The sequence below is a fragment of the Thunnus thynnus genome, chromosome 10 (genome assembly GCF_963924715.1).
Source record: "Thunnus thynnus chromosome 10, fThuThy2.1, whole genome shotgun sequence".
Taxonomy (NCBI): Eukaryota; Metazoa; Chordata; class Actinopteri; order Scombriformes; family Scombridae; genus Thunnus; species Thunnus thynnus.
Window position 1 is genome coordinate 34,514,253 of NC_089526.1, and position 27,263 is coordinate 34,541,515.

At 40.7% G+C, this 27,263-nt stretch overlaps 1 protein-coding gene across 2 annotated transcripts in view; it reads left to right on the forward strand.

Annotated features, from left to right (window-relative positions):
* Positions 1-26,166, forward strand: part of dyrk1b (dual-specificity tyrosine-(Y)-phosphorylation regulated kinase 1B) — a 94,210-nt gene extending 68,044 nt beyond the window's left edge. For both annotated transcript variants that reach the window (XM_067602563.1, XM_067602562.1), the window contains exons 2-13: positions 3,918-4,084; positions 6,858-6,977; positions 8,089-8,277; positions 8,617-8,764; positions 11,284-11,433; positions 13,172-13,308; positions 13,828-13,974; positions 14,621-14,761; positions 18,174-18,294; positions 22,655-22,837; positions 23,812-23,915; positions 24,625-26,166. In XM_067602563.1, the coding sequence (XP_067458664.1) occupies positions 4,016-4,084; positions 6,858-6,977; positions 8,089-8,277; positions 8,617-8,764; positions 11,284-11,433; positions 13,172-13,308; positions 13,828-13,974; positions 14,621-14,761; positions 18,174-18,294; positions 22,655-22,837; positions 23,812-23,915; positions 24,625-25,140 (2,025 nt within the window). In that variant the 5' untranslated portion in view covers positions 3,918-4,015 and the 3' untranslated portion in view covers positions 25,141-26,166. The remainder of the gene's footprint in view (positions 1-3,917; positions 4,085-6,857; positions 6,978-8,088; positions 8,278-8,616; positions 8,765-11,283; positions 11,434-13,171; positions 13,309-13,827; positions 13,975-14,620; positions 14,762-18,173; positions 18,295-22,654; positions 22,838-23,811; positions 23,916-24,624) is intronic.
* Positions 26,167-27,263: the final 1,097 nt, after the last annotated feature.

Here is a 27,263-nt window from a genome sequence, read left to right on the forward strand (position 1 = left end):
CTGCAGGTATTTAATAAACTCAAAGGAAGGACTCTAACACATACAGCTTTGGGCAACAAACAGAACATCAGAAGGTCTACTCATGTTTCTGCAAAATCCTGGATTACATTCAGTGACACCTGAACAACATTATTGGTGAGATTCAGACATTAATCTAACCCGTTACAGACCTGCCCAAGTCACAGTAATAACTGTAGGCCTATTTTGACAGACGTATCCATATGGCTATATATGTGAAATACTAGAGAACTGAAAGAGGCAAAATAGATGAAAGTTGATTTGTGATTATGAAGAGCTCTGTGTGTGCGCATCTCATGCAAATAGTGGCTTTTATGGTCTGTGCAATTTTTATTATGGATCAACCTCTGTTCTGAAATGTGGAGAAAAGCCTGAAACATTGGAGACAGCCGCAGAAACTGCTCTGCTCACTGTAATAGTAACTTTACTGCCTGCATCCTTAATACATCCTTAATCCATGGCTTGTATGTGTCTATGACATGTTGCACAATATTTGTCCCCCCTCCCTCCATAACTTCAAGTTCCGCTCTATTACATTAAAATATCTCTTTTTAAAGATGAAAACTGTTTGGAGATAGGCTCAAAATATTCAGAGTTGAAGCCCTGAATGATCAGCCTTAACAAGACCCCTGCTCATGTAGACATGAGTGAACTTGTGTAGATCAGAGATCTGAGCATGGCACACAGAATATACAGAACAGACCCAAAACTATGGCCCGTGTTCTCACAAGCTGCACTCACAGCTGTTGTAGTCACTGTTGCTGGTTGACAGGGAGGTTTTCTGCGAATGATAGACATCCAGCACATTTTGGAATGGGTTTAACTCTTGAATGTTGAAGGGAAAAAATTAACTTTCTTTTTAGCTTTTGGGGGAATCTGATGTTGTATTATATAATATAATATGCTGTATGTCTTAGAGCAGTCTATATTTAATGAAATAGAGCAGTCTGATATTTTAAAAATCCATCAAAATGGACAGGCCGGACTTCCCCTTGCTGAATGATGCTGCCTTATTTTTAAGCACATTCATAAATACTGGTGTTACATGTTGTTGATATTTCCCACCTGGCAGAACAGAGACTTCACACTTTAAAGCACTTTTATTTTATTTTGTTGGATGTACAGAGTGCACAGTGAACTTAGCAGCCACACATTTAGACTAACCTATTGTTGCTAACTTTGGACCCCCTTCACTTTTCCAGCACTTGGGGAAACAGCAGATGTGACTTTTTAGCATTTATTAACTGTTACACTGGAGTCTGTACTGTATGTTTACTGCCAGACTGACAACTTACCGCTAACCTTTTCCTCTGCTCCGCTCACATCAACCGTCACTTTCCTGCCGATAGCTCTTTCCCACTTGCTACGCAAGCATATTACACAATGCCCTATTCCTAAACAGAGTTACGCTACCAATAGTTTCCTAGGTAACGACACAGAGGTTGACTCACGTTTACAGAACAGTGCTATACAGAGGCTCCAAAAAGTTTTTTGGCCTAGCGGGGGTTCTCGTTATAATTACAAGAGAAACACTGATTCAGTAAACGTTAAGTAAATGCCTAGTAAATGTTCAGTATAGTTAGACCTAGCAGTCTCCATTAGGTTTGGCGAGTTCAAAGTTGTGAAAACAACGGGGGTGTTTTGAATACCCTATTTTCACAGGTAATTTGTTAGTCTGTCCCTCCCACTGCAGGAAATAATGGATTAATCCTTGAAAGCTATTGATGTAGCACTTCTCTCCTTATGAAAGTAACACAGCGATTATTCGACCAATGAGAATTTGGTCGGACAAGAGCCTTCAACCAACTAGTCGACCAGGAGACTACAGCCCTACTGAATTGACGTCTGTGTAAAAGGGACAACCAGCACAGTGGGAGCTGACACTGTTTCGTTGCATGTCACGCCTCTGAATCCGGAATGCCGGCATGCTCTGTTAAAGTACACACAAGGCTTTGTTTGATTCAGTATAAAAAAGCAAAGATGGCTTAATAATGGATCGTCTTTATGGCTATAACAGGAGATCTCTGTAAAAAGAGCTTGATGTCTCTTCGATCCACGATCCAACAGTGAGCTAAGCATCCACTCTCCTGCACCTTAGCCATGATGATCACAAGAACTCTGCAGTGTGTGTGTGTCATAGACCAATGGTCCACCAGCATTTGATTACATTGAAAGGTCAAAGAGCGACTGATATTACACACTGCTAGAGGAAATATCTTTTTGGTGGGCGTTTGGCTTTTTCCCCTACTTCCCATAGAAAGATGCAAAAATGATGTGTATCTATGTTTGGTTTTGTATCTTTAGGATGAGACTAACAGATGCATTAACAATCAGCCATCATATTATTGAGCCGACCACCAGCTGTTGCTGTTGGTCATATTAGCAGCCGATTGAGCACGTTGAAGTGGCAACAAAAGAAGTCACTGATAGAGAGCTCTCTGGTTGGCTGTTGTGAATCAGTGAATTCAGCCATGTATTGCATATTTTTCATGTTTCGACCTACAAGTTTGTTTTATCCACTAGCAAAATATTATGGGGTCAACAAGGCCAAAGCAAAGCAAAACCTTTGCAGTGCCAAGTGCTATTCTGTTATCAGATACACTCTTACTTTGTATTCCAGGTATATGACAATACTGCTAAATCATAGTTGTAGTGGGGTGAAAACGGTTGGCTGGTTTGTTCTGTTTGTTTCTCTGCAGTGTTCTTTGGAGTGCACATACAGACTTGTTATTTTCTGTTGTGTAGGCTAATCTGCCACTTCTTACCTTGATTAATCAATGAATCATTTGGTCTATGAAATGTCAGTAAATATTGAAAAATAGCTGTTAAAATTCCCCACAGCCCAAGTTGATGTCTTCAGATGTCTTGTTTTGTCAAACCAACAGTCCACAACCCAAAGATATTCAGTTTACTGCCATGTACTGACACAGAAAAGCATAGAATTCTCACTTTTGAGACGCTAGAAGCAGCAAATGTTGCTTAAAAAAAGACTAATACAATTATCCAATTTTTAAAATAGTTGCCATTCAATTTCCTGACGATCCACTAATCGATGAATCAACTAATTGCTGCAGCTATAGTGCTGGTGCAGAGTGTACATTCATGTTGGTAGCCTGGTGCTGTGTTCAAGTGCAATGTATAACAGATAGAAACTTTGATATGATGTTCATCTTCACAGGATTTATTCTAGTAGTAATATATGGGGAGGTGATCTTAATGGTCTTTTTTGAGCTGTGATTCAATCTGAGGGAAAGTTGCCTTAAAGGGTTGTTGTGTGCATTGGTGAGAGGGGCAGCCTTGTGTTATTCAGTGGAAATATATTATTATTATTACAAACCTGGCAAGCAGGTCTCTTGTTTTGAGAGAAAAGTTGAAGCCAATCCAGGAACATTTTATGTAAGATTCATTTGCAAATTTGTGAAGAGAGACAGAGACAAATTGGGCACTTTAATCTTTAACCATATTGAGGTGATCTTTATCAGAATTCCTGTGTTAATGTTTAAAAACAGGTGCTACTATGTCCTTGTTGTTTTCAACCCAGATATTAAAATTGGTATTAACCTAAAAAAATCCAGTATCAGCCCTAGGTTTAGATGACTATTCCTTCAGTTTTGGGGTTGCTCCAGAGTCCAAGCAGCTAAAGAGACTGCTTTGTAATGTTTGGTATGTTTTTGAAACTTGGCGAGAAAAGACATAGTTTCGAACTGTCCTGTTTCTCTGGACAACTGGAGCTGTGTAGTGGACAGTACAGTATGTATGGCCAATATGGAAAGTAATAATCACTGCAGAAGGATCGACATGTGGTCTCCATAAACAGCAGTAGCCGTGTTGTTGGAGGCAAAGAAACAGATTAGAATGTTGAGGATTCCCTCTCTGATCATCTCTCTCTCTTTCCTCAGGTGTAAGCAGCTCAGGATGTCCGCCCACCTCCTCCTCCTCCTCCTCCTCCTCCTCCTCCTCCTCCACTGCCCAGGGCTTCTCCCTCGCTGAGCCAGCCATGACCAGCCAGCACACACATACACACCCCTCCTTCAGCTCCATCCACTCCATGGCCGAGCAGCAGCAGGTAACACACACACACCCAGTGTTACAGCAGTCCTGCCATACATGCTTTTGGCACAGGAATTGGGTTATATTTCACCTGTTGACTGTCATAGCAGCACTGCAACACCAGAGGGATGTGACAGACTTTATCTTGTGTCATGTTTTCATTTATAAATTATTGTGTTTACATTCAGTCATTCACTTTTGGAAAATGATTAAAACAATGGCAACTGTGCTATTGAAAACGATCATTAATAAAAAAAAGTAATATTGTTTACATTGTGATAAAGATTGATGAGCACAAGCACAAAATATGACTAGAGTTACTGAAGAGGAGTAGATTACTGAGCCTTTCTTTATCATGCTTAAAGTTATCTTCACTATCAATCTCTAAAAATATCAGAGAAGCAGCCAAGCTGACTAATCACTGATCTTAAGGTCTGCACATGATATCTCTGTAGGTACTGTATCTTTTTATTTTACACATGGCTATTATCCATTAATTGAGTTCATATCTGAAACCTTACAGGCTATAAATGGGATTCTTGGACCTCTTCACAAGAAATTGTAGATGAAAATTACTGTAATGTCTAAAAACATATCTTACTGCGAAAAGTCAGGGTTCGTACAGTCATGAAAAACCTGGAAAAATCATGGAATTTTAAAATTGTGTTTTCCAGGCCTGGAAAACTTTGTGAAAAACATGAATTCACAAAAGGCTTGGAAAAGTCATGGAAAATATTTTGAAAAATATTTGAACACGGTGAACAGTTTAAAATATGACCTGTGTGTTTTCTACAGGGTCTCCATGACTGTCATGTCATTTTTGGAGTTGTTCTGTAGCCGTTGAATTTTTTGACTGGATCTTTGGATTTGTTGAAAACTCATTCCATCCAAATGTGTTTCTTTTGTTAAGTCTTGCAGATGTGAATCATGAAATATTCCCATTAGAATTCGTCCAAATGCTCTGAAGTTAGAGGTCAGACATTTTGTTGATTGGCATGGTAGGCAATGCCAACATCAGTGTTCAAATGCTCCATCCACATTATACCCCTCCGCATAGGAATACTTAACACACAAATACACACACACATATACTGTATGTACATATGCACATGGGTATGGAAGATGGAACGAAGATTTATCTTGTTTTTATTCAGCTTGTCAGTGCCCTCTGAGGTACAAACTATGTAATTGTGACACTGTTTCTAAATGACCTCAAACCCAGTTTGGCATTTTGGTATTGTAATTTTTAGATACTTATTGGCAGAAATCTACACAGATACCTCTATCTGCAACAAGCTAATATCAACCCATATACCATTAATCAGTCCAGCTCTATTTCATACCCTTTTGCTTTGGTTGTGAAACCCAATAAAAATACATGCTGAATATCTCTCTAACTAGAGCCCCATGCACACCTGTGCGCTGCCTAGTTATGGTTGCTGTGCTGTGATTGGACAGGTGCTGTTAGGGGAAGGGGTTTTGAGATGATCAATTCATCTTTCACACTGCGCAAACAGAGGTTTTACAAAAATCAACATCCAATAACTTTGAGCATTACTTTAACAGGGTTAGAAATGATCTATCAGTATGACATTCTGAGTCAGTGCACTGTGGGCATGTGTACACCTGTGTAAATGTGTGAGGAACCTCAGATGCAGTTCAGTTATTTGAGAAATGCACTTTATGTTTTTAAACATGCTTAGAAAAACAGCACCTGCATAGGCTACTTTCATGGACAAATTTCAGACTTAAGACCAGTTAATTGGGGACAGCTTGTCCAATTGAGGACAAAAGCTGTGCCCCCAATTGGTAAAACACTGATTTTTGGGTCAGTGGTTAAGGTTAGCGTTGGGTTAAGGTTAGGGTAAGGGATAGGGTTAGGCAAGTAGTGGTTATGGTTAGGATTAGGGTAAGTCTCCAGGAAATTAATGTAAGTCTGTTATGTCCCCAAAAGTGACCACGGACAGTGTGTGTGTGTGTGTGTGTGTGTGTGTGTGTGTGTGTGTGTGTTTGTGAGTTGTCCTGAAATGCCTAAAGCTTTGGATGTTTTGGGGCTGTCATGGCTGATATGCTTCCAGACTGGTGAGGTGTGTCTAACCTCTCGAGGAATCACATCACCATCAGGGAAAGCTCATGCCATGATCCTGTAACGAAGACTCTGGGCAGCTGTAGCACCTCAGGCCTAGCAATAACAATGCCAGTTTTCTTCTGGGTGCATAGCAGAAGACCAAATTTTTGTCCTCTAAAGGATAATCCAAGGGTCATGGAAATTTGCTAATCCTTTCAATATGTGATCTGTGGATCTGAAATGGCTAATGGCTGTGTTCCAGAGATTTGGGAGTGACCAAAAGAATGCAATGATGGCTACACATGGCCTACATGATGTTTTTCTGCAGGTGGCTGCAATAACCTCACTGTGAGCAGATTGAGGTGGTATCTGTATAAATATATTGTATAGTCAGTAGTATATCATCTTCCTTCTTAATATTAACAAACTTCCTATGAAGTAACAAATTAACTAAATAATATTTGACAACATTTAGAGCAGGCTCATTGAAGGCTACAAAACTACTGAACCCAGTCAAAGTTAGGTTCATTTAAATGCAAATGAAAAAAATTGATGTACTTAACTGAAAAATGCTACCTTAACAAATTAAGTGTTAAAGTGGATGTATTATGCACATTATCCTATTTAAAACCTATAAACCTGTATGTCCATGCTAAGGTAGTGCCCTTATGTTCTTATTCAGACTTGAGACATGTGTATGAAATGTTGTTCTTCTCTGTAGGTGCTGTCTGATATGACCATACTCCAGCGGAGGATCCCCCCTAGTTTCAGAGACCCTGCCAGCGCCCCATTGAGGAAACTCTCTGTTGACCTCATCAAAACTTACAAGCACATCAATGAGGTATGACACACAAGGCAGCCTATACCACACACACTTGTTTTATTGACCTTTTCAGATTTTTGATGTATTTGGCTGTTTTCTGCATCATATGTGATCTTTCATGATTCAAGGATCAAGTCAAACCTGAGATAAAGCATTCTTAGGATTATTTACCACCAAGGGTTAATGTTATTTGGATTTACTGTTGGGACATGGAAGTGGTGGTGTATAGAAACTGCAGAAAGATAAATATATTCAGTATCAGTGTTTACCTTCCTAAAGGAAGCAGGTTTGACTCAATATACTTGAAACAAAGTGCAGTTAAGTAAAAATAAAACTGCTGTTTAACTGCTTTCCAGCACAAATTCTGTTTCCTCACTCCAGTTTAACAATATTCTAGACGGGAGAAACAGTTGGCTTAAAGAGAAGATTCACCCCTTAACAGGGTTTACTTCATGCTGTATCAGCTATTTTGAAATTAGGTCATCATGAGCTGAATGAATGATATCAAGTGATAATTGTCGGAGTTGGTGATTTGAATTTAAGTGATGTTAGAAGAGAGTGATATCTGCAGGTCAGCTACAACAAATACATGACCTAGCAAGGTAAGGGTTAGTAGTGTTTCCATAAGTATCTGTTAACTACATTTTTGTCAGGTAAATAAAATTAGTTTAGCATTTATTTTGTCAGTAACACTCAGCCCAAACAAAGGTCAAAAAACTTGAGGTCTGCAGTCAGACAGCAGTGCCTGAGTTGGATGAGAAGCGAAAGCAGGCGTTGGTCCTGACCCTCAGCAGCAGAGGTTTGTATGGGGCGACCACAAACTTAGCAATAACGCAACTTTGGACCACTGAGACATTTGTGCATAACTGGCCAGTGATGTGGACAAAGGACACTCACAGCTGTAGTGATCACAGGAGTGTCAGACAGTGAACTTCTCAACATCTGTGAATGTCTGAGGGCTCAACTGAAGGAGCTTAAGGAAGCAGATGTGATTACTTACATTTAAATGAATAACCCCATACTCTGTGCAACCTTGATGGACTGTACACATGATCTGGAGTTCTTTCTATACCATGAAAGCAGAGCTGGGAGCCTAAGCTGTTCGATACTAATCTGTTTTCATCCACAGGTGTACTATACTAAGAAGAAGCGGCGGGCCCAGCAGGTTCCTCCAGAAGACAGCAGCACCAAGAAGGAGAGAAAAGTCTACAACGACGGCTATGACGACGACAACTATGACTATATTGTCAAAAATGGAGAAAAGTGGCTGGACCGCTATGAGATAGACTCGTTGATTGGGAAGGGCTCCTTTGGACAGGTGAGGAGGTCAACAGATCAATATTTAGTGCCATGGCGCAAAGATTGAAACGAAATTGCAGTTTACAATTTGTCTGATGTCTAAAGTGGTTCCTCCTTGCAGTCAGTAACAAGTTACTGACTATCAGTGAACTTCCACTATTGTCTGTATCTTTTAAAGGAAGTTCAACATTTTGGGAAATACACGTATCTGACTCACTCAACACATGTTATATACATGACAGCACACCATCAAAATAGTTTGAAAATGCTTATTATAAAAAATAGTCAAACCAACATTCTGCCAGCCTGGGATATCAGGCTTTGATTCATATGTTTCTGTCTGTTGATGTCTCTGCAGGTGGTGAAGGCCTACGACCACCATGAGCAGGAATGGGTTGCCATTAAGATCATTAAGAACAAAAAGGCGTTTCTAAACCAGGCACAGATTGAACTACGCCTGCTGGAGCTCATGAACAAGCATGACACTGAGATGAAATATTACATAGGTAAGATGGACAACATACATGCACACATTACAGTGAGGTGTGAGGGCACAGAGGTCACATATAACTAGGGATGGTTATCATTAGGAATTTAGTGACTCTTATCGGTCCAGTTCTTTATCGATACTTTTAATGTTTTTTTTACATCACAAAAAAATTATGATTGTTTTTAAATTATTATTAAAAAAGAATGAATCCAGAACAGGATTAGAATGTATTTATATAATAGCGTCACAATATAAACTCAATAATAACTCCCTGGACACAAATCTAAAATAATAATAATAATAATAGTATAAAAATAATAATAAAAATAATAATAATAATTATAATTATAATTATAATTATAATTATAATTATATTATTATTATTATTATTATTATTATTATTAGTTAGTTAGTTACCGGCAGTGAATGGGAGACTGCAGACAAAGCAAATGAAAATATCGCTTTTCTAAATGTTTATGCTTGTTGAACAGGTTGTTTGATAAAGTACTCTCATCGGCTTTTTACAGACATAGGTTTTATTGCACTTACAGTAACAAGATTAGTTGTAGTCAACTTGTCTCTCCGTGTGTGTGTGTGTGTGTGTGTGTGTGTGTGTGTGTGTGTGTGTGTGTGTGTGTGTGCGCGCGGTGGAGGAGCTCAGCCCCGCCCTCAGTCAAACAGACACAGAGAGCAGAGGAAAGGCTGCAGCACGACCACAAATTACACCAAAGCCATATTTTCCCATCAACTAATCTCACTCATGGTTTTCTTCACGTACCGATAAAAGAACCTATGTTAAAAATGCCCAGCATTCTTAACATTTTAGAACTTAATCCAATTCAGAACCCTCGATATAAAACATGGACAACCTCACAGATGTGGTTCTCTTTATACTACCCTGGTTGTCTACATAGTTGGTTGATGCGTACATTCTGCGCGGACCCTCACCAATATGGGCAGATGGCAGTCAAATTAGAGCTGTCAATCATTGAACTTGTTGAATGTATCAACCTTTAAGAAAATCAAACATTGTGGGATCCAAATCATTCACAGTGGAGAAGAGAAGCTGCGCGGTTTGTTAACTGTAAGACATACAGGATATTTTAAGTGTTATTAGTTATCTGTCACAGATGCACTTTTTTTCTACAAATGTGTCAGTCCACACCACTCTTAACAGTATCACTGACATTAGTAGACTTAGATTAGTGTGTTTTTTTTAAATGTTTAAGTCCGTTGTTTTCCTCTCATGCAACTTGAACATTAAACCCCACATGCAGACATTCTCATCACACTAATCTCTTACTGCCTGTAGATAGATTGATGATAGATGGACAGATTTACAGTATTTGACAATAATGAAGGTAAATAAAAGACTATAGAATTGTTGACGATTAAAACACAGCAAGCTGAAAGCATGTTTCATTTGCGGTCCTCATTAGAAAGAGAAAAGGGCAGGATGACAGATCTTCAAGTCTGCAAGACAGCACAGTCTGTAACTTTTATCTACCACCATCACTCCCGACCCACAGAGTCATGCTGCTTCTGTCAGTAATGGTCGTCCACTTCTTACAGTTAACTATCTGAAGCGTTTAGGAAGGAAGCTCACAATTCATTGCACTGGTACACAAAACAACATGCAGACCAAAAAGCAAAATAAAAAATTTAACTCAAGCTCCTCTCAGTATTTTTTTTCCATTTTCCATTTACATTTTTTTTTCTAGTAGTAAAGTAATGGAGCCTAAGTTTGCCTTACCATTCTAAAACATATTATGACAATATAACAATACGATATAATGATTGAGCTGCTTTGAATCAATAAGGGAAGGTTCGGATGGATGAAGTCGCCTCTAATCTGAATTCCAAATAGGAATGAATGATGAAAGAACACATTTAATGAACTTACATATTTGAATGAATTGGTGGCAGTCATATGTTCATCTCTAGAAGTGCTCCTGATGTGTTAAAACTTGATTACTTTGCCATTTTGGGATTTTAAGTCTCAGATATGTAAGATAAGACTGAAAAAGTGTGGAATTAAAGGACCAGTGCATAGGATTTAGTGGCATCTAGTGATGAGGTTGCAGATTGCAACCAGCTGAATACCTCTGCCCTTCCAAGTGTGTAGGAGAACCTACATGGAAGGCCCTCTCTAGAGCCAGTGTTTGGTTTGTCTGTTCTGGGCTACTGTTGAAACATGGTAGTGCATCATGGCGGGCTCCGTGGAAGAGGATCCTGCTCCCTATGTAGATGTTTAGGGCTTATTCTAAGACGAACGAAATACACTTATTCAAACATACTTATGAATATTATGTTCCATTTCTGCCAATCCATTGCACTAGATGCCACTAAATTCTGCACACTGCACCTTTAAAACAAAAATAGATTTTAATGTTGTCCAGTACTCTTGCCTGACCTGATTCTTGTTTCATTGTAACTCTCAACCCTCCTCCCTGTCTCCCATCTGTCTGTATGTGTGTGTGTGTGTGTGTGTGTGTGTGTGTGTGTGTGTGTGTCTCTCAATCTGTCTCTGTGCAGTCCACCTGAAGCGTCACTTTATGTTTAGGAACCATCTCTGTTTGGTGTTTGAGTTGTTGAGCTACAACCTGTACGATCTGCTGAGGAACACCAACTTCAGAGGAGTCTCCCTCAACCTCACCAGGAAATTCGCACAGCAGCTCTGTACAGGTAGGTGCATTGAAACACACACACACACACACACACACACCCAAAACATGCATATCTGAGTCACCCTGGTGGCCTAGGCTTAAGGAACTGACTGTCTACTTTTAAATAAAAGCACGCATATCTAACCGTAAGATGATCAGCTCATAGAAACGTTTAGTTTCCGGAGTCATTGTCTTTCCCACTAATGGAATCCTGTCCAGTGGTCTGAGTCAGTGGTCCCCTGCCTAGGGCTCAGTAAATAACTGTCAGGCATCCTGAGATGATGACCAGAATAGGAAAAGAAGAAAACACCTTTTCTGCTATCAAAGATGGTGTTTATTTTTAGGTATTTATTTTTAGGTAAGTGCTGAATAGTTTGACCTTGTCAAAAATTAAAAATGATTCAAATGAAACAATCACTCTTTTGTTGATCTCCTCAGAGCTCATAGACATAATGGACCTTGCAATAAGGGGAAGTATACACTGCTTTGTTTTAGAGGACCAGTGTGTATGGTTTAGGGGGATCCATGGGCAGAAATGGAACATAATATTCATGTATGTTTTAATTAGCGTATAATCACCTGAAAATAAGAATCGTTGTGTTTTCGTTACCTTAGAATGAGCCCTTTATATTTACATAGGGAGCGGGTCCTCTTCCATGGAGTAGTCCAGAACTTAGTCTTGCGATACCAGATGATCGGAGATCTCAACCCACTGAAGTCTGGGGATTTGTAAATGCAAGGCAATTGCTTGAACAGCGGCGAAAACAGCCGCTAACAAACCTACGCCCCTTACATTTTGTCAAGGACATGCCTTACCAGAAATGATGCTCTTTCTCCATTCTCCTCCATAGTGAACTATATGTCACTGCCCTAATATGAAGGGCCGCCCTAAAAACTTTGGATTGGTTCTGCAATGCAGGGTTTCTCTCTTAATTCTTTCTATAATTGTTTCCACTCAGTTTAAACAATGAAACTTGGGAGATTGTCCACAGTCTCTATGAGTGAAGCATTAAAAGACTGACCTGTGAGTCTACCCAGAAAGGACAAACAAAACACTGGCTCTAGTGAGTTTTGTGGCCACCATAGGTTCTCCTACATGCTTAGAAGGGGAGGGGTATTCAGTTGGTTGCAATCTGCAACCTCACCGCTAGATGCCACTAAATCCTACACACCAGCCCTTCAAGGGTTTGAAGATTTAAAGGGTGGAAACCACTCATCCTGGTCAGTTTGTATCTGTGGCAGCTGAGGATTCACACCTCTGCTGTACACTCATTTCAGTTCCCCTCAGCTCTACAGAGCGTTTTTAGCCTATTTCAGGTCATTGTTTAGGTTTCACAGCCCACAACCTTTCTGTTTGGTTCAGTCTTTGCACTTTCATCAACCTTGTTTCCAGCAACAGCAGCAGCAGGCAGCTGTTTTCAGCTCTAAAAACTCAATATACACTACCTGTTCAGGTAGCAGACAGACACATTTAGAGACTAGCTGGTGAACATAGTGGAACGTTTAGCAGCCAAAGAGACATATATTTCCCTTAGGAGTTGGTGGAGAGCAAATAAATGCATGTTTATTGCTGCTACAATCTCAAGAAACAAATTATATACAGTATAAATAATCTTAGAATTGGCTATACATATAATTACACACATTTTTTTACTTACCTATACAATAATTGTTCTATAGGCTCAGTCACAGTCTTCACCAAATGTGAGCAGTGTGGAAGGTGGTCCTGATGATAAAAATCTGTTTTTTGTCCACAGCATTATTATTCCTGGCCACTCCAGAGCTGTCAATCATCCACTGTGACCTGAAACCAGAGAACATCCTGCTGTGTAACCCCAAAAGATCTGCTATAAAGATAGTTGACTTTGGCTCCTCCTGCCAGCTCGGACAGAGGGTGAGCAGCATTCACACACTGAAGAGCTTGTCAACATGTTCAAACACACATAAAACCCTCCAAATATGCCTGTCATAGTATTGTTATTTTATTAATATGTGTATTTCACCTAATATAATATAATTAACTATAATTGCCTCTTGCCCAGTGCTTGCAGGGAGATGCATCCCCCCGGCCTAGACCCTCATCAGTATTAGAGGGTTTAGAGAGCAGATGGATAACTGATGAATAACTGTATTACAAACATGTCCCAGTAAACATTTAAACATACACTAAGGTTTTAGTAAGCCTCACTTTGGCCATTCTGCCATTCAGGGTTAATTCCCTGAATGGCAGTAACAGACTGTCCTTGACTGCTGCTCTCTGAGGAGAACATAGCTCCTCACAGTGGACAGCCACTGAAACAGCAGGCAAAACACTGACAAAGGTGTTATTCAATTTCATCTTAATTCAACCTATAAATAAACAGAGCTTTAATGTTGTTAATGATGTTACTGTTCTCTCTGATACTCCTCTCAGATCTATCAGTACATCCAGAGCAGGTTTTACCGCTCTCCTGAGGTTCTGTTGGGAATGCCATATGACCTGGCCATCGACATGTGGTCTCTGGGATGTATCCTGGTGGAGATGCACACAGGAGAGCCTCTCTTCAGTGGCTCCAATGAGGTAAAAGCAACAACACCAGGAATATATTAAATATGGCTGAGTGATATTTCAGTAGTATCCCTAATTGACATTCACATTTGATTCAACATGTTTTTAAGTCATAGTTTGCTGTCTAGTTGTACAGTAAGCTTAGAGCTGTGTTGTATTCTAAGCTACAGTATGTTCTCTCCTGCTGTACAGTACCAGTCAAAAATTTGGTTGCACTTTCCCATTCCCTTGAATGAGAAAGTTTGTCCAAACAGTTGACTGCTACTGTATCTCAGAGATTCGTTTTTATACTCAGCTACACTCATCAATTATACATCTTATGAGATTTTGACATCTAGTTAAGTGTATCATAATACATCATAGGAGGTATCATAGAGTAGAATTGCTGAATATTAGACATTAATAGTTTTTTTAAACAATATATTTCCTTGTTGACATAACTTCCCATTAATTTCCTCTTGCCTCTGCTCATTCTACAGAGTGCAGGCAAGACTTGTTTACATAGTGAGAGGGTTTATACATGTGTATGAGCACACACAGGCATTCTGTGTGTCTGCTGAAAGACATCAATTGTATTCTAGTCACACTGACTTTATTTGTAGGAGCAAAGACTGATTTGTGTGTGTGTGTGTGTGTGTGTGTGTGTGTGTGTGTTTAGGTTGACCAGATGAATAAGATTGTGGAAGTTCTGGGGGTTCCACCCAGCCACATGCTGGATGCAGCTCCTAAGGCCAGGAAGTATTTTGACAAGCTGTCAGATGGTCTGTGGACAGTGAAGAAGAACAAAGACATCAAGAAGGTATTGGATTTCAGTTCCATTCACTACTCATGTCTTCTAACTCCTGGTGGTGACATGATGTACAAGAATCCAATGTGGTATTTCCAGTTATTGTAAACAATACAACACACACAATACAATACACTTATATATGAATATTATACCCTCTCTTGAAAATTGTCCAAAAAACTATTTTAATTGGGAACTGTTTTCTGCTGAAGGAAAAGAATAAGAAAACAGTCCACAACCAAGTCTGTGGATTATCCACAGTAATCACTGGCCTGTACCACGAAGCGAGATAAGTCAAGTCAATTTTATTAGTATAGCCCAAAATCACAAATTTGCCTCAGTGTTTACAATCTGTACAGCAATACAACCTCCTCTACCTTTAGACCTTGGATTTGAATAAGGAAAAACTTATCAAGGGTAATTCACCATGGTTACCTGTGCTGAACAGCTAACCTGCTTTGGAGCACACTGATTTAAGAGGATCGGATCAAAATCTGCCAACAGCCCGACCACTGACCAATCCGAATTACTGGAAATGTAGTCATCACTCCTACAGGATCCCAACATGGAAAAAAGTCTTGAGTTTATAATAGACACGATATATATTTTTAAAGGCCAGTATGATCATTTTATTGTTCTAGGCTTTTATCAGACATTAACTATGTTTCCTCTCTCCGCGTTGACAGCAGAAACAGTTGAACCTGCTTCGTGGTAGAGGCCCTAAGACATGGGTTGTTGTTCTCTTATGCTGTGCTCACACCAAACTTGAGGCAAATTTTTGCCTCGCGTTACTCGTGCAAGTTTGACCATGGTATCATTGGTGTTAATTGGCATTACTCGCAGGAGTTTGACCACAGGATCATTTGTGTTTATTTGCTCCAAACAGCCAGAATTACTGTACATTAGCCATAAGCTAGCAAGCAACGGCAGGCACCAACTCTATGTGTGTGTGTGTGTGTGTGTGTGTGTGTGTGTGTGTGTGTGTGTGTGCGCACGTGTTCAGTTCAGCCTCTGACTGAAACTCACCAGGAACTACGGTTCTTCTTTTATTTCCCCCCGTCTGTCTTCTTTTTCCCCTCTCCTGTATGTCCGTGAAGTACATTCAAGTACATTTCCCCTCCAGTCAGCAGTCAACATGGACGAAGAGAGACTAATTACATTATAACACCCAACAGTGGAGGTCGGCACCTCTGTGGCTCACTGCTGCACAGGTTGAGAAGTGAGAGTGAAAATAAATCCACTTTTTAATCCCAAAAGTTTAAAAAATAAACTCTGAGCTCTCTTCCTGCCGGTAAATGGCTCTGGAGTAGAGCAGAATCCAGTGCGACTCCGGATGTTATTCCCTCAGAAGCTCTGGCTCTGCCCCTGGTTCTCTCCTCCAGAGCCCCCATGTGCTGTCAGCAGCTATCTGTCGGCAAGCAGCAGCTCCATCCCTCTAGTCCTTCACACACAACACTCCGCAAAACCCCGTGATATGTGCAAATTTGTCGCTCAAGTTAAATATTTATAACTCGCAAATTTGTGTCATTCGTGACACACATTCGTGTCTATTCACGTCTTTGCATTGACTTTATATGTAATGGCACTGCGCGAAAAATGCACTTCGCATTTGGTGTGAACACACTGTTACAAATGGCGTTTTTCAGTTTCATAAGCAACATGGATTTCAGTTCACCACCATTGTATTTGTGGTGGCAAAAATCTCTTGATAGAACATGTGCGCAGAGACACAGTTCTGTTTACAATCCTTCACTAGCTTGTTGTGCTACATATATAGTAGTTACCTGGATGTAACTCCTGTTCTATGAGTATGTGTGTAGCCCTCTAGTGTGCTTCGCCTCGGCATCCTGAGACAGATCCTCACCACCCAATCAGGAGGTAGCATCCGCACACTATAAACACCAGCACAGCTGCGGTTCATCTCCTTTGATCTCAGCAAGGGGAATACAACAGGAACAGGGGCCAGCTTTCAATTTTGTACATTCTACACCTTCTAACAGGCTTCGCTATTGGCAACCACCAGAGGTAAAGTTCACTAGGGATGTGATGTACTTCCAGCTGGGCCTGAATCTGTGTACATAGCAATCCAGACCCAACTGCTGGCTGGGCAAAGAGATCGAGTGGTCAGACCTAACCATATGCTCCAGGCTAGGAGCTGAAAAGGAGAAAAAAGGCATCAATCTGACCGAGACAGTGCCCCCACCAACACTGCACCAAGGACCGAGTGAGAGAATATATATATATATATATATATATATATATATATATATATATATATATATATATATATATATATATACATATATATATATATATACATATACATATATATATATATATACATATATATATATATATATATATATATATATATATATATATATATATATATATATATATATATTCAAAATGTATTTATCCAAAAACAGGTGTTGGAAAAGGGGGGGTAAAAAAAAAGGGTTTCTTTATATTCAGGTCATTATGGTTATTTTATATTTTACTTTATAATTATTTTATAACATCTGAGGTTTAAATTATTTTTTATGGTGGTTACTGTGACAGTTTGAATGGCTTTACTAATTTGTGTGGTAAGGAAAAAATCCTGGCTGTGAAGTGGTTGAAGCTGTCATGACCAGCTGCGATCACTACTGCAAACACCCCTAAGGTGGATACGGCATGACCATTTTGGACCATGAAAGCTACAGTGACTGGGAGGCACAAGCTGCTCAACTTGTCCCTCTCAACTGCTAAGCCATGAGGCACTGGTGGGGTGTCACTGGGAGAACCAGAGAGGACACTGAACAAACATGCTGCCAGTTTAATGTAAAACGTGTCCCATCTCCAGTACCCTTCCTTGGACATGCTGTCTGCTCCCACACTGGGAGATCCTGGAATGTACCAGGCTCTCTGGCAAAAATGACTGTCAGCCCTTCCTGTAGAAGTTGAGGGGCCTTATGGGGCATACGACACCAGGAAGGCTGTCAAATTGATGTTGTACATCCAACAGGAGTTGCCTCAGATACACCACCAGAACTTGGTTGTGCTCCAGAACATTACTGAGGCCTGGGGATGTGAAGTCATTCATTTGTTGAGGTTCATGTGCAAATCCAGTTGCACACAGCCAACACTTAGAGTCCTATTGTGTGGCTGCTATAGGTGCGCCACCAGCTAAGCGGTTGACATCAGTCTGATCAGAGGCATGACCATCACCACTGTGACCCTAGTGGCTGTCTTTACCCGCTCAGTGTTCATCTAAATATAGATAAACATGCATTTCTAACCTACCTACTGTATGTGCATGTGTTAGAGTACTAAGCCCTTCACTGCTTGTTCATCATGTTAATGGAGGATCCAGAATTAATATTTTTATGTGTCTAAATATTTGTGTGTGCGTGTGTGTATGTGTGTCATTTGTGTCTTCCAGGAGTACAAGCCCCCAGCGACACGGCGTCTTCATGAGATTTTGGGTGTAGAGACTGGGGGCCCAGGGGGACGAAGGGCAGGAGAGCCAGGACACGCCCCCTGTGACTACCTGAAGTTTAAAGGTAAAGCAGCACTTTGTGTTGATCTACAAACAGCCTGCAGGGAGGGACATTGCATTGATTCACCAAAGATTATTGGTTTATATTTGTATTCCCCAGATGTACTGACATGAATAAAGAATAGAAAAGGGATGGAATTACATGTACTATATTATCTCACATGGTGGTAATTTAACAGTGATTGCAAAAAAATTGTAGGGAGAAGCACCTGATGAGCAAATGAGAACAGTATTGGTGATAAACAGAGAGGTTGAAAAGGACATGAGTCTGTTGTTGTACTGAAGGAATTAGTGCTGTGGAGAGAAGTTAATACCGGCCTCTATTACAAGCATGTTTCAAATAAATTCTCTCTGCAGTTGAGGTAAATAAACATACATCACCCTGCTTAGATTACATATGATGATCACTTGCTAACCAGCTTCACCTTCATCAGTAGTAGCAATAAAAGTCAGTGGTATAGTTGTAAAGAAAAAGATCAGGTTGTCTGCAACCAGAAATTGGCCAACTCCCAAGACAGCCTGTCATTTTCAACTTAAAGGTTGGGTACAGGTCTATTTTAGTCATGCATGTTTAGGGCATAACCCAAAACCTCAAACCAACCCAGAACTTGTACCTTAGATTGTCTATTGAGGAAATTCCAAAAATAGCTTAGAAAGATTATCATTTAGGAAGATTTAATCATTACGATGATGACACATTATGTATATTAAACCTGTTGAAACACAAGCCAAGTGATACAATGAAGAAACACACACTTTGCTAACCTGCGATACCAGTTACAACCATGCAATAAAACGATATACAATATGGCAACAGTTAATTAATATGGCTGTGCAGTGCTGGGCAACTCATCTAGCTCTATCAGTGGACATGAACAATGCATCTCTGCCATCTGGTGGCCCATAAAATGAATTCAGGGCATGGTCACTGATGGTCAGACTTGTAGCAGAGTTTTCCCATTAGTTTCAGAAATTTCACTGTCAGTTATCAGCTGACCATGAAATCTCTCCAGTGTTAAATACACTGCTGAACAAACCAGAAGCAGTATTACAAACATTTAGTTTATAAGCCTTCTGGTTGCACACTCAAAGGTAACTTCTTCCTCATTCCAAACAGTCTCGCCTGGTCTACACACACTTCGCACCAGGCAACAACTGAAACTGTTAGGAGTACTCCACTGATTCAGCATTGCTCTCCAATAACATTATTGGACTCACAATAAATTGTTTTTAAAAAGGATCAAAATTGTGCAGCACAGCAGAACCAGAGATATTGTCTTTCTTATTCACTCAACTGTACAGATTCGGATGTGTTATGCTAGTTGTGGCTTTTTTAGCCTGGAGCTGCTAGCCTCTAGCAGAGATGAGGAGCTACAGAGGTCTGGTAACCTCACTTTCTTCTTACTCCACATCATCAACTTATTCAATTAATCAGATTTCACACAGCTCCCTCTGGAGACACAAAAGGCTTTTTAGGCTTTCCAACACCTGGAAATGCTGATGTTTACAATAGGTGGAGTTTCCCTTTAAGAATGAAGTCCTTTTCATCTGGGAGAGTCTTTGTGTTGTGGAACAGAAGGATGGATCTGTTTGCTGAGCTTTGACTGGTTTGAAGGGAGGCATAGTTCATGTTCTTGGAGAGATCAGAAGGATGGTGGTCCTGAAGGGAACATCACCACTAGAGGAGGCCTTTTCACACACTGCTCATAACCATCTCTCTATGGCAAGGAATCTCTGTCTATCTGTCTGTCTGTCTGTATGTTTGTATGTATGTACTGTTAATTCGATCTACTTCACACTTGGCGGCTACATTGCTAGGGACCCAAGGAAGTGCAGGGTCAAATTTGGTGCACTTTGGACACGTTTAAATTAATAAACTTGGAATAAACAAGTGATCAACAAGCCATTACACTCTGCGGCAGTGGGGCAGGGCTTCTGGCCTCTGCAACTTCATGTCATGATCAGAGCTGTACAACCCTGCCATGAGAGATAAGAGGGGATGACATCTCTCTCTGTTTGATAACGTTAAAAGCTAGGCTTTGTTATGGGTTTCCCGACTTATTTTAAAAAAGACAAGAGGAAAAGAGAGTGAGAGTGCGAGCGAGCTGAGAGCACGAGCAAGTGACAGACAGGCTTGAAAGCTTTCTCTGAGAGAGAGAAAGCCTGCGAATGACAGTAATACAACGTTATTTTTTCATTGTTTCACAGCGGTTACATTCTAAAGTACAAATAAACAACCATCAAACACTCAGCAGGTGATTTACTGTGGAGACAGACGCTCTTTTGGTGCAATTTGGACACGCAACACATTTAATATTAATAAACTTTGAATAAACAAACGAACAGCGAGCCGCTCAGCTCTGTGCCTGACTGCAGCAGGGGCTGTTTGATATAAACACTGTCACACCACAGTGGGGCGGGGCTTCTGGGTTCGGACTTGCTGAGCGGGACAAAGGCAAGCGCCCCGCTCAATTAAACTGCCCGAGAGAGAAGAACAAGCTCACACAGGAGAAAAAGCAGAGGCGGAGGCAGTAAAACTAGCCAATAGGAGCGCACATTTGATTGGCAGCAGAATCGACCCATGGGAGACCTTAAACTGTTTCTATGGTTCAATCTCTGTTAAATCCCACTGGTGAAGTTTCTGTCTGGATTGAAATCATTAAATTTATTAAATCCTTATCGTTTTAATTAATACGTTTGTCAATTGATACATATATATATATATGCAGTTCTCGAGAAATAATAAGTAATCGGCCCGTTCTGAACAGATACGTTTTGAACGGGAACTGCACTAGTAGGTTATAATGGTTCATACAAATAGTGCTCACTTTACTCTACCATGTGGTCATATTGCATGCACAACTGACAAAAGCTGAATTATCTGAAGATAATTTGAGTGTACTCACTTCAGTTCAGTCAGTGCTTCACAGAGGCTAAAAACCCTGCTCAACCAGCTTCAGTTGTAACTGGCAGGAACATCTTTGTCAACAACAGGAAAGTTGGCTGCAGTGAGAATCCAACCTCTGTTGCTTTTGTTATTATGAGGCAACAGTGCTAAACATTGAGCCACAATGACACCCAGGAAACTACTCTGCATTAGCACACACTCTTACGGGAGAAGTCTCATTGAAACATTACACACCTGTTAACTGGGTAGTCTTGTAAAAGTAGAAAGATCTGAGGTAGACACTGAATGATACATCTCATTTAGACAATAACTGTCCAGAAAGTATGACTATTAGCTCTTAGAGCTGAGCATGAAGATGTATGAAATGTTTACACAGAAGCACACGTCTTACGAAGAAGCTCAACATGTCAGAGTTTGAGTTTCTAGTTTAAAGTATATGGTGAAAGTGCCATCAATGACTGACCTCTTAACCCAGGAAAGAGCCAAACAAACACTGTTAAGTGTCAAGTGAATTTGATCAGATGCATTGTTAATATGCACCTCACCATGAAGGTGGTACAAAAGGTGGTATTCAGTTGGCTGCAGTCTGCAACCTCACTGCTAGATGCCACTAAATCCTACACACTAGTCCTTTAAGCAGCCTATATCAATGATCATTTTACTATTTTCAGCCCCTGACAAAAATTTTTTGACCACCCTTTGAGTTGGTTGAACTTGTCACTGATCGTTTGCCACAGAATGCTTTGGCTGTCAATCCACACAGGAGTCTGACTTTTTACAAAGGGGAGAAACATGCCATTTAGCTAACTGCAATCATTGACCGAAAATTGAACATAGGAAAAGATAGGCTAGCATTTGTTGAATGAACCTTCTTGGCCCACTGACTGCAGCCAAACTTTAAGCAAGCTAAAAGTAGGATTGTGCTGTTGCCGAAATGCCAAACAGATTTGCAAGTCATTGTCAGCTAACTTTGCTAGCCCACCCACCTAACATTAGCTCACTGATCGGACAGAATTTGGCTGTGAAGATGGGATGTTCGTGGCTATAAACAGGGCTGCCAACTCTCACATGTTGACCATGACACTCAAGTAACTGAACACTCTGAAATTTTCTCGTGATTCCCAATAATAGGTTTTTAGGTAAACTACTACCATTTTAGTCTACATAATGTTTTTATAAATATAACTTCAAATATGAAATAGCCATTCTTCTAATAATCATTTCCTGTCCTGATCCACCCAATTGTATACTGTTCTTGATGCATTCTAGCACCCTCAGTCTAACTAATCTAGACTAGTGCAGGTGGCTGTTTCTTGACTTAATCCAAAAGGTTAGGCTGCCAATTATTTATCTTTCCAAGTTTGCTCCCCCATTTTAAAACATAACCAGGCACCCATGGCTGTGTTTACTACAAAATGTCATCATCATCATCATGTCATTGTTTGTCCTCTTCCAGACCTGATCCTGCGCATGCTGGACTACGACCCTAAAAGCCGTATCACACCATTCTACGCCCTGCAGCACAATTTCTTCAAGAAGACAACAGATGAAGGAACCAACACCAGTTCATCTACATCCACCTCTCCTGCCATGGACCACTCCCATTCAACCTCCACTACTAGCTCTGTGTCTAGCTCTGGTAAAACACACACAGTGTGCTCCACACACTCCACACACTTTCTGACTCTTCTCTCCCTGCAGTTCATCACCAGCTCTTTCCCCTCTTCTCTAACACCACTTTCCAGCTCCAGGGAAAGGACAAAACAAAAAAAGAATGAGTTGTCCTGGATTTTTAAATGACTCATTTACCTCATTGATGTGTAAGAAAATGAGTCATAGTGTCACAGGTGCCATGAAACATGAGGATAGAGGGGAACATGTCACTTCATGTCTCAGTAACAGCCATGTCCAAGGAAACAGTAAGGAGAAGAATGTAGCACTTAAGCTACCTGCCTGAGAAGCGCAGTTGCTGCATGAATGTTAACTATGTCTGCAAGGAGCTTCTTCACGTTTATCTATCTGCACCAAAATGCTGCCATGATTGAAAATAGTACTAAAAATTTGATTACATTGTAATGTGAGAGTTGTTTCTGTCTTATTTCTAGCTGTCTGAATCTTTTCATGACACAATAATGTTTATATCCAACTATTTGTTGGTGGGCTCTTTGTGACAGTAGAGAGGATAAATGAAGCAGCAGTGAAGTGCTGCAGGTCCTGCTGTCACTAACTGGAAAACACTTTGTCCACAAACCTGCAAAATGCCATGTCGTCCAATGAATGACTTACCTGATAGTCCATGTAAGTCCATAATTCCACCTCGTGGTCTATATATACAATAAGTCGTTGTGAACACAAATTGCAGCACTTTTGTTTTCCTTTGGTCCGACAAAGTGAACCAAACTTAGGTGCGATACCTCCCTAATAAAAGATACATCTCTGTGCCATGCTGGTAGAATAACTAGAGGGCTCCACATTTGCTTATATTTAATGATTTGTAGTCAAGGCAGTTCCAAAGTAAGACAAACCAGGTAGACTAAATGAATGACTTGTTTCCACAAAGAATATCAACGCAGCCAATAGTAGAGTTTAATGTTCATCTGTTTTATTTTCCAGGTGGCTCCAGTGGTTCTTCCAATGACAACCGCAACTACCGCTACAGTAACCGCTACTACAACTCTGCTGTTACACATTCAGACTATGAGATGACCAGCCCTCAGGTACAGACAGCACTACATGACTGCATGATTACATTGATTTACATTTCTTACAGCCCCTTTCTAATACAGGAACTTAACCAGTAACCTGGAGCTTCCCATAACCTGAACTAAAAGCTTGAGGCTTTGGTATGAGGTTTTTCTTTGGGTTCCCACTATATTTAACAAACTTAGGACTTTTTGGATATGTCATCAGAAATCACCATTTTCATGGTCTGTTTGGTAAGTGAATAAAGTAAGTGGTTATTGGACAGACAACTGTTATGTTAATATGAGATACAAGGTTATATACCAGTGGAGAATTCAGGCCCCTAATGGAACCAACACAAGATGTTGACTTGAAATTGGGCAGGTTCATCAACTTTTTATTTATTGAATTTGCTCCACTGCAGCTCTGTGTCTGTCTCCTCATAGTTTGGTTGTGTGTTCAAGGGATTCGTTGTCCTAGTAGATAGAGATGCAGTGTTAAATTATCTGCTTGACAAATCACAATCGACAGCACTGCTGCCAACCCCTGAAAGTCCCCGAAACTTGGATTTAGTATCATCTCCAGTGAGGAGATGCTGTGAGGAAGTGATCCTCACAGCAGATTGAGATCAGTGGATGCATGTTGTGTTACATCAGGTTTCTGCAGTAGAGCAGGACTGTTAGAACCTCTGGACTCTGGAATGTGTCTCACCTCTGTGTTTGTGTCCTGGACTCCCCCCACCAGGCTCCCTCCCAGCAGCAGATGAGGATGTGGCCAGGCAGTGATGGTGGAGGTGGGGGTCAGGACCCAGCATACACCCAGTTGCTGCTCCACAAGCCAGCTGCCTCCCAACAACACCAGCGCCACTTCCTGGACCCGCCCCATCACCCCCACCCGACTTATTCCCACCATGGGAATGGTGGGCGTGGCCTGCGGCAGGGTGGACAGGCGGGCATCGGTGGAGGGGGGGGCCAGCAGGGATCCTCGCCCCAGATGAGTGACAGCATGGATGTGGGCGTGTCCCTAGGGCTGCACCACCTGGGGGCAGTGTCTTCCATGGAGGCTTCTCAGTTCGGCTCTGCCTCCCTGCCCCTCGCTCTGCCAATCGGACTGTCAGCCTTCCGGACTCGGACGGCCCCCACCGCCCCAGGGCCACAAGCCCCGCCCCCTGAGGACTACTACCCTGCCTCCAACAACAATAACCCTGCTGCAGGGGGCAGAGGGAGGCCAGACTCAGATGAGGGGCCAGCCAACTCTTGATAAAACCTGAACCATGCCCTAAAGCCATACAATTTTAACTACAACTACTACAACTACACACATACAGCCAGAGTTCAGAGACAAAGAGATGAACTTTGTGCTGAAGGAGACAGTCTGTTCTGCATGAGAGGGGGAGGAGGAAGGAGGAGGATACTGGGAAAACTCTCCTTTTATCCTGTTTTAGTTTTTTGTCTTTTGTTGCGACTGTAATTGGAAAGGAATGATTGTGACAAGTTTGTTTTTATTAATATTATTATTGTTGTTTAATATTATTTGATTTTTCTGTGGTTTGAGGAGTTGTGTGTTCTACTTGGTTGTTGTTTGAGCCTGGAGAGGAGGAGGAAGAGGAAAGAGAGAGGAGCCATGCCTTTCCATTTTACTCCATTCGGAGGCTGTAAGTGGAAGGAGAGCACACATTCATGTTCACGCTGGTTAGTTATGACATTAATATATTCATATTTACAGCCCCTCTAGACGAGCAGTCTTACCCCCCACCCCCCCACCACACACACACACACACACACACACACACACACACACACACACACACACACATCTACTGCTGCATCAAGAAGACAGAAGCTGGTTTCAAAGGGAGAAAACACCAACATGTGTGTGATTCAGGACTCATGGATTCTCTCTCCTGTCTGTGTTTAACTCTCTTTTTCTTTGAGTTTTTGTCCTCCCTCTGTTGCTCTCCGCCTGGTTATGACAGAGTACAGAGAGAGGAAGGGAGGTGGAGGGAAGAGAAGGTGACAGGACACTGATGCCTTCCTGGCGCTCATAGGGATCTCCTCCTCCTCCCCCTCTCCCTGCTCTCCTCTTCCTCTCCTCCTTCTCCTGTTGTGTTTCTCCTCCAGACAGCTCCTCCTCTCTGTGCTGCTAATCACCATGACAACTGGTCCGGATTGCTGCTAAAGATCCAACACAGATCAATAAAGAAATAAAAAGAAATAGAAACAGAAATAAAAAAAAAAAAACTTTTTAACCCTTCTGCTTAAGAGAAAAGGATAAAGTAAGAACCACTGCATCTCAATGTATTTATTACTATTTAACAAGAAAAAACAAACTGAAAGTAACCCTTTTTTCTGCTCTTCTTTGTTTGGTTGCCTTCTTTCTGCAGGTGAGCTCTGATTGGCTATTGTAACAGTGACAGTAACTAGTGACATGGGAATGTCACTGGTTGTGGGGGCTGGGTGGAGGGGAGGGGTTGGGGCAAAATAAAGTTGGATATATAATAAGAATAAAGAGTATACTTTTGCACACCAAAGTCAAATAAACATCAGATCTCCGCTTTTCTTCCTACTAACATGATCCACGACCTCATGACCTCATGCCTTGCCAGGATGAACCTCACCCTCAGGTCACACAGGATGCTCTGATGCTCCACCACTATTATGCCTTCACACTTATGGGCCACATTCAGAGCTTAAGTTATGGGAAGATAAAATGTCCTATTTGGGCCATGGAGAGCTTAAGCATTCGATATTTACTAAATACATGAAATAAATATCAATAAATACACAAAATATATCATGGAACCACAACATCAACAGCCAATCAAATGAAATATAATAGTCATTGCTGAAATGGCATTTTGAGATAAAAACAGAATTTGGAAAATAATTAAACTAATATTTCCTACTAATGAACTGAACTTGAGCTCACAACTTTATGGGTACATTTTTTTGCCTGTTTATTCAGTCATTCATTTTTTTAATATAATTTCCTTCATATGGTATTATTAACAATATTAATATTGAAAACCTTTAGACTCAGTTATATACATTTTGAATGTAAGATTTTAATGTGGAGTTTAAGTGGTCAAACTTACTCAAAAATGTTTTATAGGTTATTTCTGAGTGAAATTCATAAATGCTCAATGAAGAAAAAACTTTGACATGCACACAAATATTTTCAAGAGACGGTTTGTTTAAGTGGATTTTGTGATACTTGCAGTAACTGTTGTCCATGATGCAAATCCCACAGTACTGCAGTGCCTACAGTACTATGGAGGACAGCATCAGGTTTACTGGAAAACCATTAGAATAGATAGAGATTTATCTTTAGTATGGTGGATAACAAACATGCCATATTTAGCAGATCACTTAACTATTTGGCAA